The following is a 24,090-nucleotide window of genomic DNA, read 5'->3' on the forward strand; positions in this document are numbered from 1 at the left end:
AACAAGTGCTAGTGTGGATTTGCTGTCAATACGACTTCTGGCGGCGAGGCAACAGCTGATAGGGAAAAGCTCCACAGGTCTGAGCAATCTCCCCCCATTTTCTTAAGTTTGAGTCCCCCATAATAGGGGGGCCATGTTATACACGGAATGTGTCTGGTGACATGAAGCCACAGTTTCTGTCAGTTCATATGTGAAAGAAGCTTGCCGTCCTCACACTGCAGGATAAAGGCAATTGGGGGGGGGGTGCACGATAAATCTCCTTTCCAAGGGCACAAGGGATCCCAGTGTGTAGCAACCCCGAACTATCCATTAAACTGTGTCAAACAGCAGGCAAAACCAGCAGGCAACTCTGCAGGGGGAGTGGTACATTGGACTCACATTCCACCCCAAGGCATGTGCAAAAAGATATGCCTTGGCTAATCAGCAAAATGTACACAATGATGGGGGTCAGACACACCTCAAGGGGGAGGGGGCGTCCCACAGCCTGGCCATTTGGTAGCCTCTCTCCTTAAATGGGGGAGTGTCTCCAAGTGGTTAAAGCAAGAAAAGAATAAGGTGTGGTACATTTGTTACCCCAAGACACCTCAGTTCCTGGAAACATGTGAAAAGGGAGGTCATAAATCTTTCCTCAAAGCAAGAAATGAGGTGTGCCTTTAAATACTTGAGCCCAGTGCTATTTTTCCAGATGGCAATGGCACCCACCTGAGAGGGGCCAGAAGGTGAGTTGTGGCTAGAAATCAACCCTGCTTAAGCCGCCCCACTTTCAAAATCAGAGGCCCCCAGAAGAAATGCAGAAATGTGGTGTTTTATTTCAAGGAACATAGAATCATAGAATCATAGAGTTGGAAGAGACCACAAGGGCCATCGAGTTCAACCCCCTGCCAAGCAGGAAACACCATCAGAGCACTCCTGACATATGGTTGTCAAGCCTCTGCTTAAAGACCTCCAAAGTAGGAGACTCCACCACACTCCTTGGCAGCAAATTCCACTGTCAAACAGCTCTTACTGTCAGGAAGTTCTTCCTAATGTTTAGGTGGAATCTTCTTTCTTGTAGTTTAGATCCATTGCTCCGTGTCCGCTTCTCTGGAGCAGCAGAAAACAACCTTTCTCCCTCCTCTATATGACATCCTTTTATATATTTGAACATGGCTATCATATCACCCCTTAACCTCCTCTTGTCCAGGCTAAACATGCCCAGCTCCCTTAGCCGTTCCTCATAAGGCATCGTTTCCAGGCCTTTGACCATTTTGGTTGCCCTCCTCTGGACACGTTCCAGTTTGTCAGTGTCCTTCTTGAACTGTGGTGCCCAGAACTGGACACAGTACTCCAGGTGAGGTCTGACCAGAGCAGAATACAGTGGCACTATTACTTCCCTTGATCTAGATGCTATACTCCTATTGATGCAGCCCAGAATTGCATTGGCTTTTTTAGCTGCCGCGTCACACTGTTGGCTCATGTCAAGTTTGTGGTCAACCAAGACTCCTAGATCCTTTTCACATGTACTGCTCTCAAGCCAGGTGTCACCCATCTTGTATTTGTGCCTCTCATTTTTTTTGCCCAAGTGCAATACTTTACATTTCTCCCTGTTAAAATTCATCTTGTTTGTTTTTGCCCAGTTCTCTAATCTGTCAAGGTCGTTTTGAAGTGCAATCCTGTCCTCTGGGGTGTTAGCCACCCCTCCCAGTTTGGTGTCATCTGCAAATTTGATCAGGATGCCCTTGAGTCCATCATCCAAGTCGTTGATAAAGATGTTGAATAAGACCGGGCCCAAGACAGAACCCTGTGGCACCCCACTAGTCACTCTTCTCCAGGATGAAGAGGAACCATTGATGAGCACCCTTTGGGTTCGGTCAGTCAGCCAGTTACAAATCCACTGAGTGGTAGCATAGTCAAGACCGCATTTTACCAGCTTCTTTACAAGAATATCATGGGGCACCTTGTCAAATGCCTTGCTGAAATCAAGGTAGGCTACATCCACTGCATTCCCTTCATCTACCAGGCTTGTAATTCTGTCAAAAAACGAGATCAGGTTAGTCTGACATGACTTATTTTTCAGAAATCCATGCTGACTATTGGTGATCACAGCATTCCTTTCTGGTGCTCACAGACTGTTTGCTTAATGATCTGCTCCAGAATCTTCCCTGGTATTGATGTCAGACTGACTGGGCGGTAATCGCTGAAACAATTAATAGAAGTGGAATACAAAAAGGGAGGTGTGAGGAGGTCATTGAAATAAGTGAATGAAAGGTAAGATATTGAAACTGTTTGATGTGTTTTAAACTGTTTTTGTTTTGTTTTGTTAGTTTAATGTGTTAGTGTTAGGTATTGTTTTTGTATTGTATTGTTTATTTCTTTTTTTCCTGTAGTGTTTAAATTGTTGGAAAAGTAATAAATATTATTTAATTTAAAAAAAAAGAAAGTGCCAATGAACTTTGGATGAAACCACTGCCAACCAGAGAGGGGAGTTTCTATTCCAGACTAGGCTTGCTTCTGAAAGACACAGGCCATGCTCACTTCCGTTCGAATCTGGAGCTTCCTTCTTTTCCTGGCTCACAGAGCGAGACTTAAACATTTAGTCAAGGGGGAAGGTGTGTTCTCTCCCCCCCCCCACACACACACCTCCCACATTCATAGATGGGGAGGGGGTTCGATCCTGCTAGGAGAGTCACTTACGAAGGAGCATTTTCCAGCCCTCCAGACAAAGTCCGCTGCTCACCAGCTGTTATGCAAGGATTCAGCTCTGCTCAGACCTGCTTCCCCAGCGCTTTCACTGAAGAAACTTAGGGGTTAAGGAAACGGGTCCCTGCCAGTGGTGCAAAAATCAAGCACCAGACTATGGAGTGGATAACATATATGTGTCTGGTGACATGAAGCTGCTGTTTCTGTCAGTTCATACATAAAAGAAGCTTACCGTCCTTCTCACACTGCATGATAAAGGCAATTTGAGGAAGGGTGCACAATTAAGCTCCTTGGGGATCACTCTGAAATCCTGGGCTGCCTCAACCTGACTCAGCCTAAGCACAGATCCCTGCCCCAGCCACCGCCACCACCCCGTCACTGGAATAGGCCTAAATCAGCCTGCAATTCAACTTGTGAAGAACTTTCCACCACTGGCTGCCTCTTCTTTTCTTTTTCTTCTGGTCTTTGCTCTTCCCAGTTTTCTTCAAGCAGCATGCCAGCTGAGAATAGCTTTTGCCCCAGTCTGTAGCATGTCCACTGTAGTTCATGCACTGGTACCCTTGAGGCTAGATTACTGTAATGTGTTCCTTGTGGGGCTGCCTGTGGGTCTGGTTCGGAAACTCCAGCTGCTGCAGAATTCTGCAGCAATATTGCTAACGGGAGCTTCTGGTTGAGAACATGTGGCCCCACTGTTAAAACAGCTGCACTGGCTGCTCATCTGCTACTGAGCCAGGTTCAAGGTTCTTGCATTGATTTACAAAGCCCTGAACAACCTGGTCCAGGATACATCAGGGATCACCTGAACTCTTCTAGTCCAGCCCGATCACTGAGATCATCTGCAGGGGCATCTTCAGTTGTCCCCCAAGTTGGTGTGTCTCATTTGACAACAAGAAACCGAGCTTTCAGTGTCATTGGCCTTGCCCTGTGGAACCCCTTGCCAACAGAGATTCAGTGGGAGCCTTCTGTACCACCTTTTAAACGCCTGCTTGAAAATTCTCTGTTATGCCAGGCCATTGCAGGCCATTAAGAGTACACCTCCCACTATGGTCTGTTGCTGTTTGTTTTTAATTTATTTTTGTTTGTTTTTTAACTTGTTCTTAGATTTTTGTGATTTTATTGTTTGGTTTTATGATACAGTTGGATATAAAAAAATTTATGAATGAACAAATAAATATTCACTTACCCAGTCTCTAACCCATTATATAAATTTATTCAGTTTACCCTGCTCTTTAGTATTCAAAGAGGAACTGTTTTAAGAGCAGTACACGCATTTTAAAAAAGAACACAAACAGGGAAGGCATCTGAGGACGAGTCTTCATATTGGGTGGACCTGGGCATGTTTTCATGGAAGTAGAAAATCATCTTGTGAAGCTTAGGTGGACATCCTATCTTGAGCAGTGTGAAGAGTTTGAAGGCCATTATCTGGTCTATGAAGGCGATGTACAAGGGATGTCTCAGTCTCAGCTGACGCAGTGAGAACCCTGAGCTCTAAAGCCACATTGTGATTTAGTAAACAAAAAACAAATAACAGCAACTGTACCATTCCTGATCAGGTATCTGTTTATTCAGCAGAAAATACCCAATCCATCTGATACATAAGAATGTGGAGAGCAGCAGGAGCAACAATCTGGCATTCTTCAGTCCCACGGGAAGGTCATATTCACACCACGCATGTTCTCCCGATAAGCATGGTCAAAGCGTTCACTCTGCGCCACTGTCAGGTGGTTCTTCCAGTCTCCAGAGATCCCTGGAACAACACAAGAGCAAATGCCAACCACAAACAAGTTCACCTGAAATTACTTCAGCTCAAATTAGAGCTTTTCTTCCTCATGCTCAGGCATTAGTAAGCAGTGCTGAGCTGTAGAGCTACAATGTCTGTCCCTTAAAAGCCTATTGCCCTCAGGTAAAATGGAGGACACTGTTCTTTCGTTGTTTAGATGCAGCAGCAAATCCTGTCAGCATCTGTATGTGGAATGAAGAACTGTAGCCTTCTCCAGCACATCTGGCAGGAAAATGCAATGGGTCCTGCTTGCTCTCTACGCATTTACCACTTCTGATGATGAGGCAGACATGCCGTCTCTGGCATGGTCCATTCTTGTTAGAGGACGGTACCACCTCAGATTGCACATGACATAAAAGCTTGCCTCAAGGACCTCCATACCAAGCTTTCTCTCATGAACAGCCACCAGTCAATGAGGGCACAGTGGGGCACTTTGTTCTCACATCCATTTTAACCACTTTGAGGTGAAAAACCATTCAGTTAGGTTCCCTTTGCAGCTTTAGAGATGGAGAACTCAGACTCTGTGGCCCTATAGCAGAGGACTCAGGAATGTATACGTGCAGAGATTTGGAATGGTTTAAGTGCTGAATTTCTGCTTGCTTTCCAAATAAATGTGAAGGGCACAGAATATGCTGACATTAGGGGGGAAAGAATATGCCCCCTGACTGTTTGCCCTGAGCCCCTCCCCAACCATTCCCACCCTCCTGATTTGACTCTCCAGCAGCACTAATGTATTCATGTTGGGTACCTGGGCCAGTTGGGCGTCTCATCCAGCCATGTTTTCTTATTGCACCACAGAGATATCCATGAACTGTGTGTCTGTTACTCTGTCTGCTGAATTTCTGCTTGCTTTCCAAATCAATGTGAAAGACACAGAACCTGCCAACTCTAGCATAAACAACTCTGAGGCAACCACTGTGTCTTGATGGCCTGGAGAATCTGCAACCTATATTCAGGGAGTCCCCAGCATTATCCAGGTCTCAAAATCGTGCAGAAACACCCTTGTTCTCCAGACTGCCTCTTTCAGAATAATTCCTTATTTTGATCTGGACACCCATGAAATAGATAGATGGGATGTTGCACAGAAAGGAAGGTATACAATCCTGCAAACTGCACCCCCTTCTGGACCTGCAAGCTGTGTTCACAGTCAGCTCTGACTCTACGCTCTATTGACTGGTTGCTGATAGACTTTTTCTGTGAGACATTCAAACATCCACAGAAAAAGAAGAGGTTCTTCACCCCTAGCATGAGCATTGTGGCCTTATTCCTTGGCACTAGAATGTTATTACCTTTCCTCATGAGTATTGCTTTTGTATGGTCAAAAAGGTTCTCTGGTGTTGTGGAAAAGTTAGACATCTTGTTGTCCTTCATCTTGTGGAAGGAGGCGTTTTCCACCACAGATTCAATTTGTTGGCTGTTCAGCTCCTTGCCAAGAAAATGACAGATCTTCTGCACGCTGCCTCGAAGGTCCTGCAGAAAGCAAAATCAAATGGCTGTGACTCCTCATGTGATGTAGAGAGCTTGCCCTTCATCAGGAGGCACACAGAGAGCATGAGGACCAGTATGCAAGGTGCATTGCACGGCAATTCCCGCCTCCCACCAGTTGGAATAAATGAAGACACAGGACACCATTAGTTTAGGTTAATGGGCAAAAAATGGCCACAACTTTATTGGCTACAGGTAAGAGCGGTATTGGCTTTAGGCATTGGTCCTATCAGACTATCCTGCTTCAGCCTGTTAGCATGAAAACTGTAAAGGGTTAACATCAGTAGGGGGAGCCCTGATATGTACATCACTAGGAACTCCCCGAGGGGTCACCGCTCGGGGGGGGGCTTTAGGCCCTGGCCTCCATAGGTTTTGGACGAGGCAACGCCCCCCCCCAAATCTTTACCGGAATGCAAAGACGAAAAGGGGAGATCCCGGGGCCGCACCGGCATTAAATGACCCAGGCCACGCCCCCGGGGCCAGCCTATTCGCAGGCCCTGGGGCTGACGCGGCCCAAGGATTCCCCAGGTCATGCGGGGCTAAAGCTAGCCGCGCACAGTTGTTGGGGGCGTGAGCCCGCAACTCCACCTCCTCCTTATGTCGGAATTCGCTTTGGGCAAAATGAATGTCTTGAGGATGTGGAATTTGCTGTTATCACCTTGCAGAAGCCACTCTGTCTCCACCTCTCCTCAGCCGGTACCGAACACAGGGGGCACCTGAGTTAGCAAGAGACATTACCTTTGCAGCAGAAAAGCAGGTTATTGGCACATCTGCTCCAATGTAGAAATAAGGAAATGTACTCTGCACATGATATACAGTGTGTATAGAGGTAGCACTGAATTTTGCACATGCTCAGAATCCCTTTCTGGCCAATATTAGTAGAATCTTTCAAAAAAGAAGGCAGCTTCATGTGTGAATAATATCAGAATTGGGGCTGCAGGTCAACACAGTTAAAACTGGACCTTTACCTGCTGTAGTTCTTCATAGGTGATGAAGAAGATGTTGGCTCTGTCCTTCATCCCCATCCAGCCTTTCACATGGTCAAACCAGGAACCATAACCTACTGGAAGAGCAAAGGGGAAGCAAGGATGAAATGTAAGGAGTTGTGGGAGGGAGTAGAGAATGCTATTGTACATGTAGAGGAAACACCAGTCAGGAACTTGGAAAATAACTGCATTATCCCTTAAGAACAAAATCAGTAACAGGAGACTTCAACGCTACCCTGAGTCCAATGCCACCTGCTGACTGATCTATCTACTGACATTATCCACGTACAGAAGAAGTAAATGTTTGAATGAGTCAACAATTTTACACTTTAATGGGCTTTCTCCATTAAGGTTTCTTTTTCTTTCTGCCACCAGTGAGAATTTCTGCTATCATCGATTCTGATCTATTGTCTTGTTGGTGTTAAGGACTTTCCTTAAGTTTCACCCTATTCTCATTTTAGTGCCTTTCTCGCCCATTTGAACGGGCATTTATTGATTTTCTTTGAAAGCAAATAACAAATTTAGGACCCCTCCCCATTTCTCCCCTTCTCCATGTATCCAACTGGGAATTATAGTTCTCTGATAGGACTGTTGCGTTAGCTAAAAATATATACATTCTGATATTCCGTATCACTGGTGCTGGGTCACACCAAACAGGAGTGGCTGATTTGCCTTCTTCCATACCTTCCCCACTCAGGAATCTCTCCATGAACTCTTCCAAAGTCCCAGCATCCTTCCATTCTTTAAAGCCTTTGATGAAGTGGTAGCTTGAAACCATCACATCTCTAGGGTTACGCAGAGTATAGATGACCTGTAACAAAGGCAGGGCCACATTTAGGGAGGGCCCAGGCAGCCCAACGCTAACATTAGGCAGATTGTGGCAGCAAACTGAAGGCATTATAAATAAAACCTGACATGGAAACAAGGGAAGCCTCCAGTGAGGACCTGGACTGACTATGCATGTGGACCATGTCTAATTCAAGTTCTTCCACAATCACGAAACTTCTAAGGAGATTCCCAGTACTTCTCCCCATTCTCTAGTACAAAAAATAGCATCCTCCTGTAAAGAGGCTGTGTCAAGTGTTCCCAAATCCCCCACATCTGTGTGTCAAAAAGACAGGAGTCAAAGGCAGTCTTGATGTGTCCATTGTTCCTCTCTTACCTTGGCCTTGGAGTGGAGGAAGGACTTGGGGAAAAGCTGGAATGGCAGGTGAGTAGCCAGGATCCTGGGAGAAGGATTTTTCAAGGCAATCTTCAAATGTTCGTCCAACTCAATCCAGGGTGCCCTTTCCCACAGTGGTACCTTCTGAACCCATGAGGGGTCCCCTTGACTCTGGATTAAGCTCAAGATCTCCGACATCCAATGAGTACCTAGGAGGAAATCCACCAGTAAGTCACTGTGCGTTAATCTTTGGCCCTTGCAAAAGCAATTAGAGGAACATAAGAATTTGAATGGATCTTCATCATATGCTAGCTATTCAGCACCCTCCTATGGGGCAAGATCCCCAAAATTTTGGAATGGTTTACCGTGGTGAAATTGACTATATTTTTTTGTTGAGTGTGGCACAAATGAGAACAGAAGAATAGCCTTCTGGATGACGCCAATGACCCACTGAGTCTGGCATCCTGTTTCTCCCAGAAGCCTGTGGGAAGCTAGAGAGAAGCATTATCTTAGCAGCAGTTTTGTGTTCATTCCCTTCCTAGTGTTCCCCAGCATGGAATCTGCTTTTCTCACAACTACTGCACACTGGGTCAACGTCTTCCTTGAGCTATCAAAGATGACTCCAAGGTCTCACTTGTGGGGTGCCTCAGGGTTCTGTCCTCTCCCCCATGCTCTTCAACATCTATATGCAGCTGCTGGGAGATATCATTAGGGGGTTTGGGCTGGGTGTCCATCAATATGCAGATGATACCCAGCTCTACCTCTCTTTTAAATCAGAACCAGTGAAGGCAGTGAAGGTCCTGTGTGAGTGTCTGGAGGTGGTTGGAGGATGGATGGTGGCTAACAAATTGAGGTTGAATCCTGACAAGACAGAAGTACTGCTTTGGGGGGACAGGAGGCGGGCAGGTGTGGAGGATTCCCTGGTCCTGAATGGGGTAACTGTGCCCCTGAAGGACCAGGTGCGCAGCCTGGGAGTCATTTTGGCCTCACAGCTGTCCATGGAGGCATAGGTGAATAATGTGTCCAGGGTAGCTGTTTACCAGCTCCATCTGGTACGCAGGCTGAGACCCTATCTGCCTGCGGACTGCCTCGCCGGATTAGTGCATGCTCTGGTTATCTCCCACTTGGACTACTGCAATGCGCTCTACGTGGGGCTACCTTTGAAGGTGACCCGGAAACTACAACTAATCCAGAATGCAGCAGCTAGACTGGTGACTGGGAGCGGCCGCCAAGACCACCTAATATCGGTCTTGAAAGACCTACATTGGCTCCCAGTGCATTTCCGAGCACAATTCAAAGTGTTGGTGCTGACCTTTAAAGCCCTAAATGGCCTTGGTCCAGTATGTCTGAAGGAGCGTCTCCACCCCCATCATTCTACCCAAACACTGGGGTCCAGCACCAAGGGCCTTCTGGTGGTTCCCTCCCTGCCAGAAGCCAAGTTACAGGGAACCAGGTAGAGGGCCTTCTTGGTAGTGGCGCCCACCCTGTAGAACGCCCTCCCACCAGATGTCAAAGAGAACAACAACTACCAAACCTTTACAAGACATCTGAAGGCAGCCTTGTTTAGGGAAGCTTTTAATGTTTGATGTATTTTAATATTTGGTTGGTAGCCGCCCAGAGTGGCTGGGGAAGCCCAGCCAGGTGGGCAGGGTATAAATAATAATTTATTTATTTATTTATTCATTCATTCATTTATTCATTCATTTATTATTATTATTATTATTATTATTATTATTATTATTATTATGCAGCTACATGGTGGTTGTTCATGACTTACCGTACTTTTCTCTCTATAACACACAGATTTTTTTCTCCTAAAAAGTAAGGGGAAATGTCTGTGCGTGTTATTGAGCAAATGTGTGGTCCCTGGAGCCAACTGTCCCGAGCGCAGGGGCAAAAATCTGATCGCGCGAGAGAGGAAGCTGTTGCTTTCCTGCATTCTGCCTCAGGGTCTTACTGCCCACCCCCTTATGTTTCGGTTCCTGTTTGCTCAAACGGAACAAAGAGCAGGCAAATCCCCTCCCCTTCAGGCAACCCCTCCCCTCCAGGCAAGCAGAGGGGAAAGGAAAGGATCGCGTCCTTCCTTCTAATTCCTCTCCGTGCTCCGGTGCTGCTGCGTCCAGGGAAGCATTTTAGGGACTCGCAGGCAGCTGGAAAACATGCAGGTGGGAGAGAGAGAGAGGGCTGGCTTGGGTGGCTGGGTGGGGAAAAACTTTTGCCTTCCTTTCCTCCCTCCCGTTAAACCCCTCTCCTGCATTCTTAGCCAGCTGCTTCTCCGCATGCTGGAGAAACATGCAGGTGGGGGGAGAGAGAGAGAAAGAGAGAGAGAGGGCTGGCTTGGGTGGGTGGGTGGGGGAAAACTTTTGCCTTCCTTTCCTTCCTCCCATTAAATCCCTCTCCTGCATTCTTAGCCAGCTGCTTCTCTGCACACCCCTCTTGTGTGTTTTTCCTTCCCTCCCCACTTAAAACGTGGTTACAAAGCACAGATCCATACGGATCCTCAGGATCTTTGCATTGGGTCACCCCAAATTCACCATCAGATCACATTACATGTCCATGGCTACAGCCTGCACCAAAAAAATCACGCACCCACTGTTGCCTGGGGCTGCAATGGTGTAAAAACGTGGTTACAAAGCACAGATCCACAGGGATTCTCTGGATTTTTGCATTGGGTCACCCCAAATTCACCATCAGATCACATGTCTGTGGCCACAGCATGAGGCACAAAAATGATACATCCACTGTTTCTTCAGAATTTTCCCCTCTTGTTTTCCTCCTCTAAAAACGATGTGCGTGTTATGGTCAAGTACGTGTTACAGAGCAAAAAATACAGTATGTCAAAAACAAACATACCTGGCAGGCTTAGTGGATATTTTAAGTCTAAAGCAAAAGTCTGTTTACCTAATTGCACCACTGACCTGACTTGGGGTAAGTGACATTCACTATATCATCATCCAACAGTTGGAGTTCATTTTTCACATAGCTGAGTGTTTCCACGGACATCAAAAGGTGAGCAAATTGGAACCCCTTGTATTTGAAATAAGCCATTGAAGACACTGAAAAACTGAAGATGAGAGAGAGAGAGAGAGAGAGAGAGAGAGAGAGAGAGAGAGAGAGAGAGAGAGATATTATGTCACATCCAATGAACTCGGTTTTGAGAGCACATCATATCAGACTTCCAAATCGCAGTAACATATTGGACACAAAATAGTCACACAATAAACTCCAGTCACCTTCACTTCCATGAGGAAAATCACCTTCATTTCCATGAGGAAATTCACCTCCTCTGGATCACTGCCACTATGCATCAACTGGAGGAAAATCAGTTTACGCAAGAAGGGAGTGCAACATCAAAGCCCCACCTGCCTAAAAAAAGACACACACCCCTCCATACACAAACATGCACAGCTGCTTCTGGGGCTATTCTCTCTTTTTTTTTCATAAAATATTTATTAAAGGTTTTAAACAATATAACCAACTTCACATTCACAACCAAAGAAAAAAAACACCATCGCAGTCAATACAAGAAAAACATACAAAACATACAAAAAAACAGAGAAAAAGCATGAAAAAGACATGAAAAAGAAAAAAAAAGATTCAATTTCTTAAGTATTATTTCCATAACCCTCTTTCTTGACTCCCTCACATCTCCCTTTTCTGTGTTCTCATTTGCAAGATCTTGTTCAGCAAAACTTCACCTTCTTTCAAATCTTATTTTATATTATACATTTCAACTATTATGTCTCCAACTTTATCCCCTTTATATTATTTGAGCTTGACATAATATTGTTCAAATTTCAACTTTGTTCTTATAAACCAATTTTGCATACTCCTCTCAAATATGTCACTAATGCCATGTTATCTTCATATCCTGCATCATTCTAACATTCATACAGTTTACAATACTTTTGCAAATAGTCTTTAAATTTCTTCCAGTCCTCTTCCACTGACTCTTCTCCCAGGTCTCAGATTCTGCCAGTCATTTCTGCCAATTCCATGTAGTCTATCAGTTGCATCTGTCATTCTTCCAGAGTGGGCAAATCTTCTGTCTTCCAGTACTTTGCGATGAGTACTCTTGCAGCTGTTGTCGCATACATAAAGAAAGTTCTGTCCTTCTTTGGCACCATTTGGCTGACAATGCCCAAGAGGAAGGCCTCTGGTTTCTTAAGGAAGGTATATTTAAATACCTTTTTTAGTTCATTATAGATTCTCATACTGTTTACCTGAAGTGCAAAAGAGTCTTTCCTCTTCCCGGCTTCTGCCAGTAGGAGGCCAGGTGAGGCGAACTTTTGTCCATATATGGAACCATTGATACTCATTTATTTATTTACAGCACTCGACTTGTTCAGTAGCTGCAAACATGTCCAGAACAGCTTTACGTAACAGCGGTAAACCAAGAGCAGAGCAAACAGTACCCACTCACAGCCTTAAAATCTCAAAAGACAATCCAAAGGTGAAGGAGGAAGAAAACCTTCAAAGTAAAGTAAAGCTTCAAAGATCTGAAACTGATTACCAAATTGCATGAAATCTGTTTGAGAAGAAGAGAAGTGAAATGAAGCGGGTCTCTCAGCAGAGGCATTGCTCTCCCTTCCCTCTCAACAGGTGGAGGACTGCCAATAGCAGACAGTTCAGGGAGGAGAGGAGCCAGGAGGAGCAGGTCTCTCAGAAGAGCCAGTGGGTGGACCTGTTGCCCTGTCTTTCTTCCACTGCTACATTTATAGAATAAGGCAGTTAATTTAAAACCCATGCATGTTCCAGTCTGGAAAAGGAAAGCGGGAATCTGGAAAAGGGAGAAGGCAACTGGGGAAGAATTCATCAAGGGGAGAAAAATGAGGTTGAGATGATCTGAAAGAACGTAAGCAAACCTTGAATACAGGAAGGAAACAGGAGCAGTCTTTATAATTCAGCAGCTACTGGAGCATCCTGTGGGTCTGGGAAAGATACTTACGGTGTGAGGAAACCTTGCAAAGAGTCTGCAGTAATATCAGGAAGCAGGAGGAATGAGGGAAACTTCAGCAGGTATATTTTTCTGTCAGCAGAAGATCAACAACTCAGCATAGCATGCACTTCCTAAATAGATAGGATGAAAGTGCCAATGAACTTTGGATGAAACCACTGCCAACCAGAGAGGGGAGCATTCCAGACTAGGCATGCTTCTGAAAGATACAGGCCTGCTCATTACAGTTGAGTCTGGAGCTTCCTTCTTTTCCTGGCTCACAGAGCAAGACTTAAACATTCAGTCAGGGGAGAATGTGTGTTCTCCCCTCCCCCATCATAGATGGGGAGAAGGTTCAATCTTGCTGGGAGAGGCACTTGAGAAGGGACATTTTGCAGCCCTCCACACTAAATCTGCTGCTCACCAGCTGTTATGCAAAGATTCAACTCTGCTCAGATCTGCTTCTCCAGCGCTTTCATTGAAGAAACTTAGGGGTTCAGGAAATGGTACTTAGGGGTACCAGACTACGGAGTGGATAACATATATGTGTCTACTGACATGAAGCCATTGTTTCTGTCAGTTCATACATGAAAGAAGCTTACCACCCTTCTCACACTGCAGGATAAAGGCAATTTTTGGGGGGAGGGGTGCACGATAAATCTCCTTGCCAAGGGCACAAGGGACCCTAGTTACGCCTCTGATTCCCTGCATGGAACATCCTAGCAAAACAGACCCCTCCGGCTCCCCACCCAACGCCACATCTTGTAACAGGCCTGGATCACTCTGAAATCCTAGGCTGCCTCAACCTGACTCAGCCCAGATCCCTGCCCCCACTGTCACTGGAATAGGCCTGAATCAGCCTCCAATTCAACTTGCTCTTCCCACTTTTCTTCAAGCAGCATGCCAACTGAGAACAGCTTTTGCCCCAGTCTGTAGCATGTCCACTGTAGTTCATGCACCCTTGAGGCTAGATTGCTGTAATGTTTTCCTTGTGGGGCTGCCTGTGGGGCTGGTTCTGAAACTCCAGCTGCTGCAAAATACAGCAGCCATATTGCTAATGGGAGCTTCTGGTCGAGAACCTGTGACACCACTGTTAAAACAGCTGCACTGGCTGCTCATCTGCTACTGAGCCAGGTTCAAGGTTCTTGCATTGATTTACAAAGCCCTGAACAAACTGATCCAAGATAGGTCAGGGATCACCTGAACCCTTATGGTCTACCACGATCACTGAGATCATCTGCAGGAACATCTTCAGTTGTCCCCCAAGTTGGTGTGTCTCATTTGACAACAAGAAACCGAGCTTTCAGTGTCATAGGCCTTGCCCTGTGGAACACCTTAAAAACAGAGATTCAGTGGGAGCCTTCTGTACCACCATTTAAATGCCTGCTTGGAAATTCTCTGTTGCACCAGGCCAGTGCAGGCCATTAAGAGTAAATTTATTCATTTTACCCTGCTCTTTAGCATTCAAAGAGGAACTTTTATAAGAGCAGTTCGTGAATTTAAGAAAAGAACACAAACAGGGAAGGCATCTGAGGATGTGCCGTCATATTGGAAGGTGCTGGGCATGTTATCATGGAAGAGCACAATCATCTCATGAAGCTTCTGTGGACATCCTATTTTGAGCAGTGTGAAGAGTCCTTTTTGGCTGACAAGGTTGAAGGCCTTCATCAGGTCTATGAAGGCGATGTTCAAGGGGTATCTCGGTCTCAGCATTTCTCCTGGAGCTGCTGCAGTGAGACCTCCAAGCTCTAAAGACACTTTGTGATTTGGTAAAAAAATAAAGAACAACTGTTCCTGATCTGGTATGTTTATTTAGCAAAGTGGTAGCAGAAAATAGCCAAACCATACGATACATAAGAATGTGGAGAAAATCAGGAGCAACAATCTGGGATTCTTCATTCCCAAGGAAAGGTCATATTCACACCACGCATGTTCTCCTGATAGGCATCATCAAAGCGTTCACTCTGGGCCACTGTCAGGTGGTTCTTCCAGTCCCCGGAGATCCCTAGAACAACACAAGAGCAAATGTCAACCACAAAGAAGTTTGCATGAAATTACTTCAGCTCAAATTATAACTTTTATTTCTCATGCTCAGACATGTGGCAGCTCCCTCAGATGGCTGATGTTATGGAAGTAAACACATGCCCCCTAGCTGTTTGCCCTGAGCTCCTCCCCAACCATTCCCACCCTCCTGATTTGGCTTTCCAGCAGCACTAATGCAGGCATGTTGGGTACCTGGATGGACCAGCTGAGTCCAGCCATACTTTCTTATCGCACCTTAGAGATCTCCAAGAACTGTGTGTCTGTTGCTCTGCCTGCTGAATTTCTGCTTGCTCTCCCAATCGATGTGAAAGGCACAGAACCTGCCAACTCTGGCATAAACAACCCTGAGGCAACTACTGTGTCTTGATGGCCTGGAGAATCTGCAACCTATTTTCAGGCAGTCCCCAGAATTATCCAAGCCTCAAAATCTTACAGGCATACCCTTGTTCTCAGAACACCTCTTGTTTTGACTGGGGCATCCATGCAACAAAGCTAGACATAGGTGAGATGTTGCACAGAGAGAACCGTATGATATCAGGCAAACTGTCCCCACTTTCTGGCCTAGTTGGGGATTGGCTTGTTCTGTGAGGCAATAGACATCCACAGAAAAGGAAAAGGTTCTTCACCCCTGGGCACGCAGCATTATGGCCTTATTCCTTGGCGTCCAATGTTTTTACCTTTCCTCATGAACTTTGCTTTTGTGTGGTCAAAAATGCTCTCTGGTATTAAGGAAAAGTTGGACATCTTGTTGTCCTTCATCTTGTGGAAAGAGGCATTTTCCACCACAGACTCAATTTGTTGGCTGTTCAGCTCCTTGCCAAGAAAATGACAGATCTTCTGCACGCTGCCTCGAAGGTCCTGCAGAAAGCAAAAGGAAATGGCTGTGAATCCTCATGTGATGTAGAGAGCTTGCCCTCCATCAGGAGGCACACAGAGGTGTATGTGATTTGGGCAAGATGGATGCCATGAGGTGTGGAATTCACTGCTATCACTGTGCAGAACCCCTCCTGTCTCCAGCTGCTCCTCAGCCATCACAGCACCCAGGAGACATTCAAGGCAGAAAAGCAGCTTGTTGTCATACTAGGAGGTGTTGAATTTTTCAGCTTTCCATTTCCCCAAAAAAGAGGGCTGCTAAAAAGTTGTAACGTGACTTGAAAATGCAAAACATATATTGGTTAAATTAATATAGTTTTGTTTTGCTTGGTAAACAAAATGTGTGTAGAATTGCATAGGAATCATTAAAAATGATTGCCAAGTACTTGCCATTAAATTTTTTTATTATGATTATAATAAAAGTTGTACCTCTGCTTACGTATCCCTCCGGTTACATAAACGTTGGGATACGTAAGCGGCAAACCCGGAAGTATATTTCCAGGTTTTTGCCGCGTGCGCATGCACATGTGCAGAAGCTGTAAACCTCGCCACGCGAGTGCGCAGAAGCAGTCCTCCGTTGCAAAAACTTCAGGATACGGCTGGACCTTTGGAATGGATCCCGTTTGCAACCGGAGGTATCACTGTATTACCTAAAATTTTCAGAAGATAAAATTCTTTGGTTTTCTGAAAGCAATTTATGTGTTTCCTCATTCCTATGTGGTCTTACCAAACTAAATGTTGTCCAAACAGAAAAATAGTAGATTTGAAATCCTCACACCCAAAAACCTGTTTTTAAGGCACCTGAATAAATTTGCTGAATAAATTTGCAAAAATTTAGTTTTCACATCCCTGAAATGACACAACCTATTGGCATACCTGCTCCAATGCAGAAGAAAGGAAGGGCACTCTGTGCATGATATGAGGCTCTTTGCCTTTAAATCCTTTTAAATCCTGAAGGAGCACCTTCACCCCCATTGTTCAGCCCAGACACTGAGATCTAACACCAAGGGTCTTCTGGAGGTTCCCTCACTGTGAGAAGTCCACTCACCTTTTCCGGTGGGCGGATTTGCAGCCAGGCATCCCGACCACTGCAGTGATCTGGTGGGGGCAGAGATTGACAACCCCCTAGTGCCATCCTGGCTGCGTCACCGGCATTGGGTGGGGCCATGCCCAGGGTTGCCCTGCTGTCCAATCAGTGCCAGTTGGGGGTGTGGCCATGGGTAATTTAATCTGTGGCACAGCCAGGTGGCCCTCCTCTCTCGTCCTTTGCCAGATCTCCCAACCCACCTGCCTTCTTTTTTATGCTTTGCTATGACATGACCTTGCTATGGACAAATGTCAGCTGCCATATTGTTGGGGTCGGGTAGGGTTTTCACTTGGCAAATTGGCACCAGCCATTTGGTTTTTGCCTACCTTGTAGCAATCGTCACAACTTTGTGAGGTTAGGCATTGGGTAAGCCTTTGTTTGGATGGAGGGGAAGTTGTAGCCTCCTCCTGCTCCTCCTCATTAAGGGTATCCTCTTAAAGGGATCCGGGGGTGTGGATCCTATCCGATGCCTGGACATGGGCTAGGGCCATGCCATGACCACAACGGGGAACTGTTGGGGTGCCCCTATTTGATGTAAGTCATAGATCTCCCCCTATTGGTGGTTTGCCCTTAGCTGGACTCCCTGCAGATGGGTGGGAGTTGAGTGTCACCCAGTGCCTAAGCCAAACCGCTCACATCTGTAACCAATAAAGTTGTGGCCTATTTGAACCCATAAGCCTAAATACTTTTGTCCGTGTGTTTATTACCCACTAGGGAACTGCAAGTCACGGGGCCTTGGCACGCAAGTGAAACTACAGGGAACCAAAATAAAAAAATTCATTCCAGTAGCACCTTAAAGACCAACTAAGTTAGTTCTTGGTATGAGCTTTCGTGTGCATGCACACTTCTTCAGATACCAAAAAGCACACAAAAGCTCATACCAAGAACTAACTTAGTTGGTCTTTAAGGTGCTACTGGAAGGAATTTTTTTATTTTGACTATGGCAGACCAACATGGCTACCTATCTGTAACTGATACAGGGAACCAGGCAGAGGACATTCTTGGTAGTGGCCTCACCCTGTGGAACACCCTCCCACAGATATTGAGGAGATGAGTAACTATGTAAACTTTAGAAGACATCTGAAGGCAGCCCTGTATAGGGAAGCTTTTTAATGCTTAATGTTTTATTATGTCTTTATATGTGCTGGCCAGAGTGGCTGAAGCAAGCCACCCATTTGAATGGGTACAATATTATTCTTATTCCTATTCTTATTTTCTTCATAATTCTTGCAGGGGTAGCAAGGAATTTTGCACTTCCTCAGAGTCGTCTGGCCAATAGTACCAGAATCTTTCCAAACAAAAAATTGGCAACTTCGTGCATGAATAATGTCAGAGTTGGGCCCGTAACCTGGTAGTGCATGAACACAGGCAAGCTTGGACCTGTACCTGCTGCAGTTCTTCATAGGTGATGAAGAAGATGTTGGCTCTCTTCTTCATTTCCACCCAGCCTTTCACATGGTCAAACCAGGAACCATAACCCGCTGGAAGAGCAAAGAGGAAACAATGGTGAAATGTAAAGAGTTGTGCAGGGAAGAAGAAGAGTTTGGATTTGATATCCAACTTTATCACTACCCTAAGGAGTCTCAAAGCGGCTAACAGTCTCCTTTCCCTTCCTTCCCCACAACAAACACTCTGTGAGATGAGTGGGGCTGAGAGACTTCAAAGAAGTGTGACTAGCCCAAGGTCACCCAGCAGCTGCATGTGGAGGAGCAGGGAAGCGAACCCAGTTCAGCAGATTATGAGACTACCACTCTTAACCACTACACCACACTGGCTCTTCCCTGAAGTTACAGGGAACCAGGCACCCTGTGGAATGCCTTCCCATCACTGGGAAGGGAGAGAATGCCATTGTAGATGTAGAAGAAATACCAGTCAGCATAGGTACCAGCTCCTGGGGCTGAGGGCCATTTCCAAGGCTAAACATACCCAACTCCCTCAACTGCTCCTCATAAGGTTTGGTTTCCAGACCCTTGATCATGTTGGTCAAGCTCCTTTACACACATCCCATCTTGTCAATATCCTTCTTAAATTGTGGTGCCTAGAACTGGACACAGTATTCCAGGTGTGGTCTGACCAAGGCGGAAGAGAGTGGGACTTTGACTCCTCTTGCTCTGGGCACTATACTTCTGTTGATGCAGCGTAGAATAGCTAGGTGGGGTTTATTCAAGTTGGCCTGTCAGGGACCTAGAACGACTGCATTGTCCCTCAAAAACAAAATAAATAACAGAAAACATTGACTCTGGCGTATGTCCAGCGCCACCTAGTGACTGATCTGTGTAGTGACATTATCCACACAAGGGAGAAGTAAAGGTTTGAATGAAGCTTTCTCTGTTAAGGTTTAAAATAAAAAAAATCCTTCCAGTAGCACCTTAAAGACCAACTAAGTTAGTTCTTGGTATGAGCTTTCGTGTGCATGCACACTTCTTCAGATACACAGTGTGTATCTGAAGAAGTGTGCATGCACACGAAAGCTCATAGCAAGAACTAACTTAGTTGGTCTTTAAGGTGCTACTGGAAGGAATTTTTTTTATTTTGACTATGGCAGACCAACACGGCTACCTATCTGTATCTGTTAAGGTTTGTTTGTTTTCGTCTCTGCCACCAGCGAATGTCTGTTATCATCCACAACACTGAATGTGAGGTTTCACTCTATTCTCATGTTGGTGCCAGTCTTACCCATTTGTTAAGGACGTTTATTAATTTGCTTAAAAAGAAAATGACTAAAATAGGACTTTCATCCATTTCTTCCCTTCTCCATGTATCCAACTGCAAATTATACTTCTCTGTCAAGGCTGTTCCATTAGCTAAGAAGAGAGCCTTTCTGGTAGTGGACATTGTGCTGGACCACAACAAAGGAGACTGGCTGATTTGCCTCCTTCCATACCTTCCCCACTCAGGAAACTCTCCATTAACTCTTCCACAGTTTCTAGATCATTGAACTCTTTATGGCCTTTCCTGAAGTAGTAGGTTGAAACCATCACATCTCTGGGGTTACGCAGTGTACAGACTATCTGTAACAAATACAGGACCACATTTAGGGAGAGCAGCCATCTTGGCCCTAACATTAGGCAGAGTGTGGCAGCTGACTACTGTCCCATGAAAGGGTAACAAATTGTTATTTAATTTACTGTTACTGAATGCATCCAGTGTGACGTCTACTCAGAGTGGAGCCACTGAAAATAATGGGCATAACTAACATAGGACCATTAATTTCAAATGGTCTGCTCCAGGCACATCCAACAGGTAGATCACTGGAAATCTGTGGTAGATAGATCACCATTAGATCACTGGCACCCCCCCCCCAAAGAAGCTCAACAACTTTGGCTCCCCTAAAAAAAGCTCAACATTTTAAAATTTTAGCCCAAAAAACAGGGCTTTTCTCCTCCAAAAAGGGGGATTAGTCTCTTGAAAACTCTCCAAAACTTCTTTAAGGACAATGATGTGGGCAAAATAACAACCCCCCTCCTTTGGGACACAATGAAAGCGGTCACCAGAGGAGCTTGCATAAATTGGTAAATTAGAACAAGACATTGTGACTCTCTCATCACACTACAAACAAACAGGAGCCAAAAAAACAACAACCCATCTTAAATTCATGGAACAAAAAAGAAGGGGAATTGACTGTCTAGAAATCAATCATAAAACAACCATTTTACGAATATGGAGGGAAGGACTCCAGACTATTAGCAAACAGATGCAGGAACAAAACCCCTCAAAACTAGAATACACTGTGTCACTAAAAACTGTGACTGCCTTACTAGAAAAGCTAACCAAAAAACTGAAACTGACACTGGAACCAATAGAAAATGACACCTTCACCCCAGTGTGGCTCCCATTTATCACATACACAGCCCAACAAAATAACAACAAGAATCCACCAACAGCATAATAATCACTCTGGTTTACCTGACCCAACAAGCACTCCCCCTCCCCTCACAAATGCAAACAAACCCACAGACAACCCACCCCACCCTGACCCCCCATACCTCTCACTACCAAGGAAATGCAATAAATGAATAGAAAGAGAACCTTCCCAGTTGATGCTGACACAAAACCTTACACGTACACTATACTAAAAGTATAAGCCTCACCACACCACCCCTCCTCTCCCCCTCTTCTTCCCCAACCTTATACAGTACTCAACACTAATATCTGTAACTGATTTGTAAGAAAGACTATAGAACCTGAAAAAAGAAACAATGCATGTACTTTTGTAAACCAAGAAAATCTTTAATAAAAATATTTTTTTAAAAGAAATAAATAAAATCATGCCATTTTGAAAAAAATGGTCATTCAAGATTTGCCCTTTAAATACTTTTAATTTGTGAAATATATAATCCATAAAGCATCACATAATAAAGCCTGACATGGAAACAGGAGAAGCCTGCAGTGAGGACCTGGGCTGACCATGCATGTGGACCATGACCAATTCACGTTCTCCCGCAATCGGGCAACTGCTAAGGAGCTTTCCAATAGCTCTCTCTGTGCTCTAGTACAAAATATGGCATCCTCCTGTAAAGAGGCTGTGTCAAGTGTTCCAGAATCCCTCACATCTATGTGTCAGAAAGACAGAAGCCAAAGACAAGCTTGATGTGTCCATTGTTCCTCTCTTACCTTGGCTTTGGAGTGGAGGAAGGACTTGGGGAAAAGCTGGAATGGCAGGTGAGTAGCCAGGATCCTGGGGGAAGGATTTTTCAAGGCAATCTTCAAATGTTCACCAATCTCAATCCAGGGTGCCCTTTCCCACAGTGGTACCTTCTGAACCCATGAAGGGTCCCCATGACTCTGTATTAAGCTCAAGATCTCCACCATCCAATGGGTACCTAGGAGGAAGTCCACCAGTCACAATCTTCTTCTGTGCATTAATGTCTGGCCCTTGTGAAATAAATTAGATGATCACAAGAAATGGAATGGATCTTTGTCCACAGCTAGCTACTTAGCACCTTCCGGTGCAACAAGATTCCCAAAATTCAGGAATGGTATAACATGCTGAAGTTGATGATATTATTTTGCTGAGTGTGGTGCAAATGAGAACAGAAGAGTAGCCTGCTGGATCAGACCAGTGGCCCATTGAGTCTGGCGTCCTGTTTCTCCCAGATGCAAGTGGGAAACCAGGGAGCAAAACATGAGCTCAAGAGCCTTCTCCCCTCCTTTGGTTTCCAGTCAGGAGTCCAAACAATTTTGTCCTAAGAACGACTGTGCAAAGAGAAGGTGGGTGATGTTCTGGAAGGCGGGTGCTGACTTAAGTTGCCCAGATAACTGTGAGAAAGAGGGGTGGGCACAAGGTAGGCTGTGGTCCGTTTCCAGACTATTGGCCATTGTCAATGGGACTATGTGATGTTTTCTGAAAAACCCACAAATAATTTTGGACAATTTAAACAAGTATATTTCTATTACATAAGTTTGAACAGTTCCCTTTGACATAGATCTCTTCTGCCTTCATTGTTAAGGTATCCCAAGAATGTAAGTTTGTCATGGTGACCTCCATTTTCGTAGGCAGCTACCTAGGAATCAGGGCTGTTTTAAAGTAAAACTGTCTGCGATTTTTGAGTACAAAGCATGAGCTGCTGCAACACACCTGTCCTTTTTGCACAAGTGCGCACACATCATCATCATCATTTTATTATTTATACTCCACCCATCTGGCTGAGTTTCCCCAACCACTCTGGGCAGCTTTATCTAAAAATATAATGAAAACAAGCATTAAAAACCTTCTGATACAGGGCTACCTTGAGATGTCTTCTAAAAGTTGTGTAGTTATTTATCTCCTTGACATCTAATGGGTGTTCCACAGAGTGGGTGCCACTGCCAAGAAGGCCCTCTGCCTAGTTCCCTGTAACTTCACTTCTTGCAGTGCGGGAACCATCAGAAGGCCCTTGGAGCTGGACCTCAATGTCCAGGCTGAATGATGGGGGTGGAGATGCTCCTTCATGTTTTGTTTAGTTGCTTAGAGTTGCATTCCATGGCATGTAGATGCCTACACAGAGTGGGGGGAACCCTCAGAACTGAAAGTTTGACATCTAGAGTAAGGTTACCAGACGTCCCCGTTTCCCGGGGACAGTCCCCGGATTTACAAATCAGTCCCCATAGAAAATCCACTGAATTTTAAAAGTGTCCCCGGATTCAAATCTGGTAACCTTAATCTAGAGCAGGGGTCTGCAACCTTTAAGACAAAAAGAGCCACTTGGACCCATTTCCGAAGAAAAAACAACAACTGGGAGCCGCAAAACCATTGCGACATTTAAAACAAATATATCTCTGGAGCCACGATCTGACAGCGGGCGGGAAGGTGACGTCGGGACGGTGCGTGACTAACGCACGCACCGCCCCCATGCGACGTCACAGCCAGTACAGCGCCCGCCACAGTGAGGAGTGTCGGGGCGCACAATGCGCCTCCTCCCCTCGCTAGTATCCGCCCCGGAGCCACAGCAAAGATGTAAAAGAGCCACATGCGGCTCCGGAGCCGCAGGTTGCAGACCCCTGATCTAGAGTGAAGAGGGATCTACCTACATATCTCTCTGAGTTTAATGTGTGGATGAATCTCACTGCAGTGATAAATCTGGCTAGAAAATTTCTCTCTTTGAAGCTCAAGTTCAATTATCTTTTGCAGTGAAATTTCCAGGCACAAATGTGTCATGTATAGTTCTGTATTTTTATTATTCCCCACCCCCACCCCTGTTCTTTTCTTAATCTGAGATAACTTTTCTTTGTCCTGACATTCATGGAGCATCACAGTTGTAAAGTATCGAAAGAGTGTGGGGAGGGGATATTCTTTGTGAGCTTCATATTTAAAGTTAGTGACGTAATAAATATTATCATCCAAAGTGGCACCTCACTAAGCCAACTAAATCCAGAGTCTATCTATTTACTTAATCGCACAACTGACCTGACTTGGGGTAAGCTACGACCACAGTATCATCATCCAGCAGTTGGAATTCGTTTTCTACATAGCTGAGTGTTTCCACTGAGTGGAACAGTGGAATAAAAAGGATTTCCTTGTATTTGAAAAAAGCCATCGATGACACTGAAAAACTGAAGATGAGAGAAAGAAAGTTATAA

General features: G+C 45.1%; 2 protein-coding genes across 3 annotated transcripts; both read right to left on the minus strand.

Annotated features, from left to right (window-relative positions):
• Positions 1–4,221: 4,221 nt before the first annotated feature.
• LOC310710966 (sulfotransferase 2B1-like) lies at positions 4,222–13,218 on the minus strand. Of its 2 annotated transcripts, none has more exons than XM_083512352.1 (7): positions 13,041–13,218; positions 11,011–11,156; positions 8,093–8,301; positions 7,615–7,741; positions 6,913–7,007; positions 5,749–5,929; positions 4,222–4,426 (listed from the first exon to the last, which is right to left on the minus strand). In XM_083512352.1, the coding sequence occupies exons 2-7, from the start codon at positions 11,138–11,140 to the stop codon at positions 4,317–4,319; spliced, it is 852 nt and encodes a 283-aa protein (XP_083368478.1). In that variant the 5' UTR covers positions 11,141–11,156; positions 13,041–13,218; the 3' UTR covers positions 4,222–4,316. The 2 variants fall into 2 exon arrangements, with proteins under 2 accessions (XP_083368478.1, XP_083368477.1); XM_083512351.1 differs by lacking the exon at positions 13,041–13,218 and adding an exon at positions 12,316–12,416.
• A 1,601-nt stretch (positions 13,219–14,819) lies between these two features.
• Positions 14,820–24,063, minus strand: LOC310710969 (sulfotransferase 2B1-like). The gene is made up of 6 exons (XM_083512358.1): positions 23,918–24,063; positions 21,646–21,854; positions 19,916–20,042; positions 18,418–18,512; positions 15,749–15,929; positions 14,820–15,033 (listed from the first exon to the last, which is right to left on the minus strand). Exons 1-6 carry the CDS (start codon positions 24,045–24,047, stop codon positions 14,924–14,926), a joined length of 852 nt encoding a protein of 283 aa, XP_083368484.1. The 5' UTR covers positions 24,048–24,063; the 3' UTR covers positions 14,820–14,923.
• Positions 24,064–24,090: the final 27 nt, after the last annotated feature.

Source organism: Podarcis liolepis, assembly GCF_965112155.1.
Source record: "Podarcis liolepis genome assembly, chromosome: 7".
NCBI lineage: Eukaryota > Metazoa > Chordata > Lepidosauria > Squamata > Lacertidae > Podarcis > Podarcis liolepis.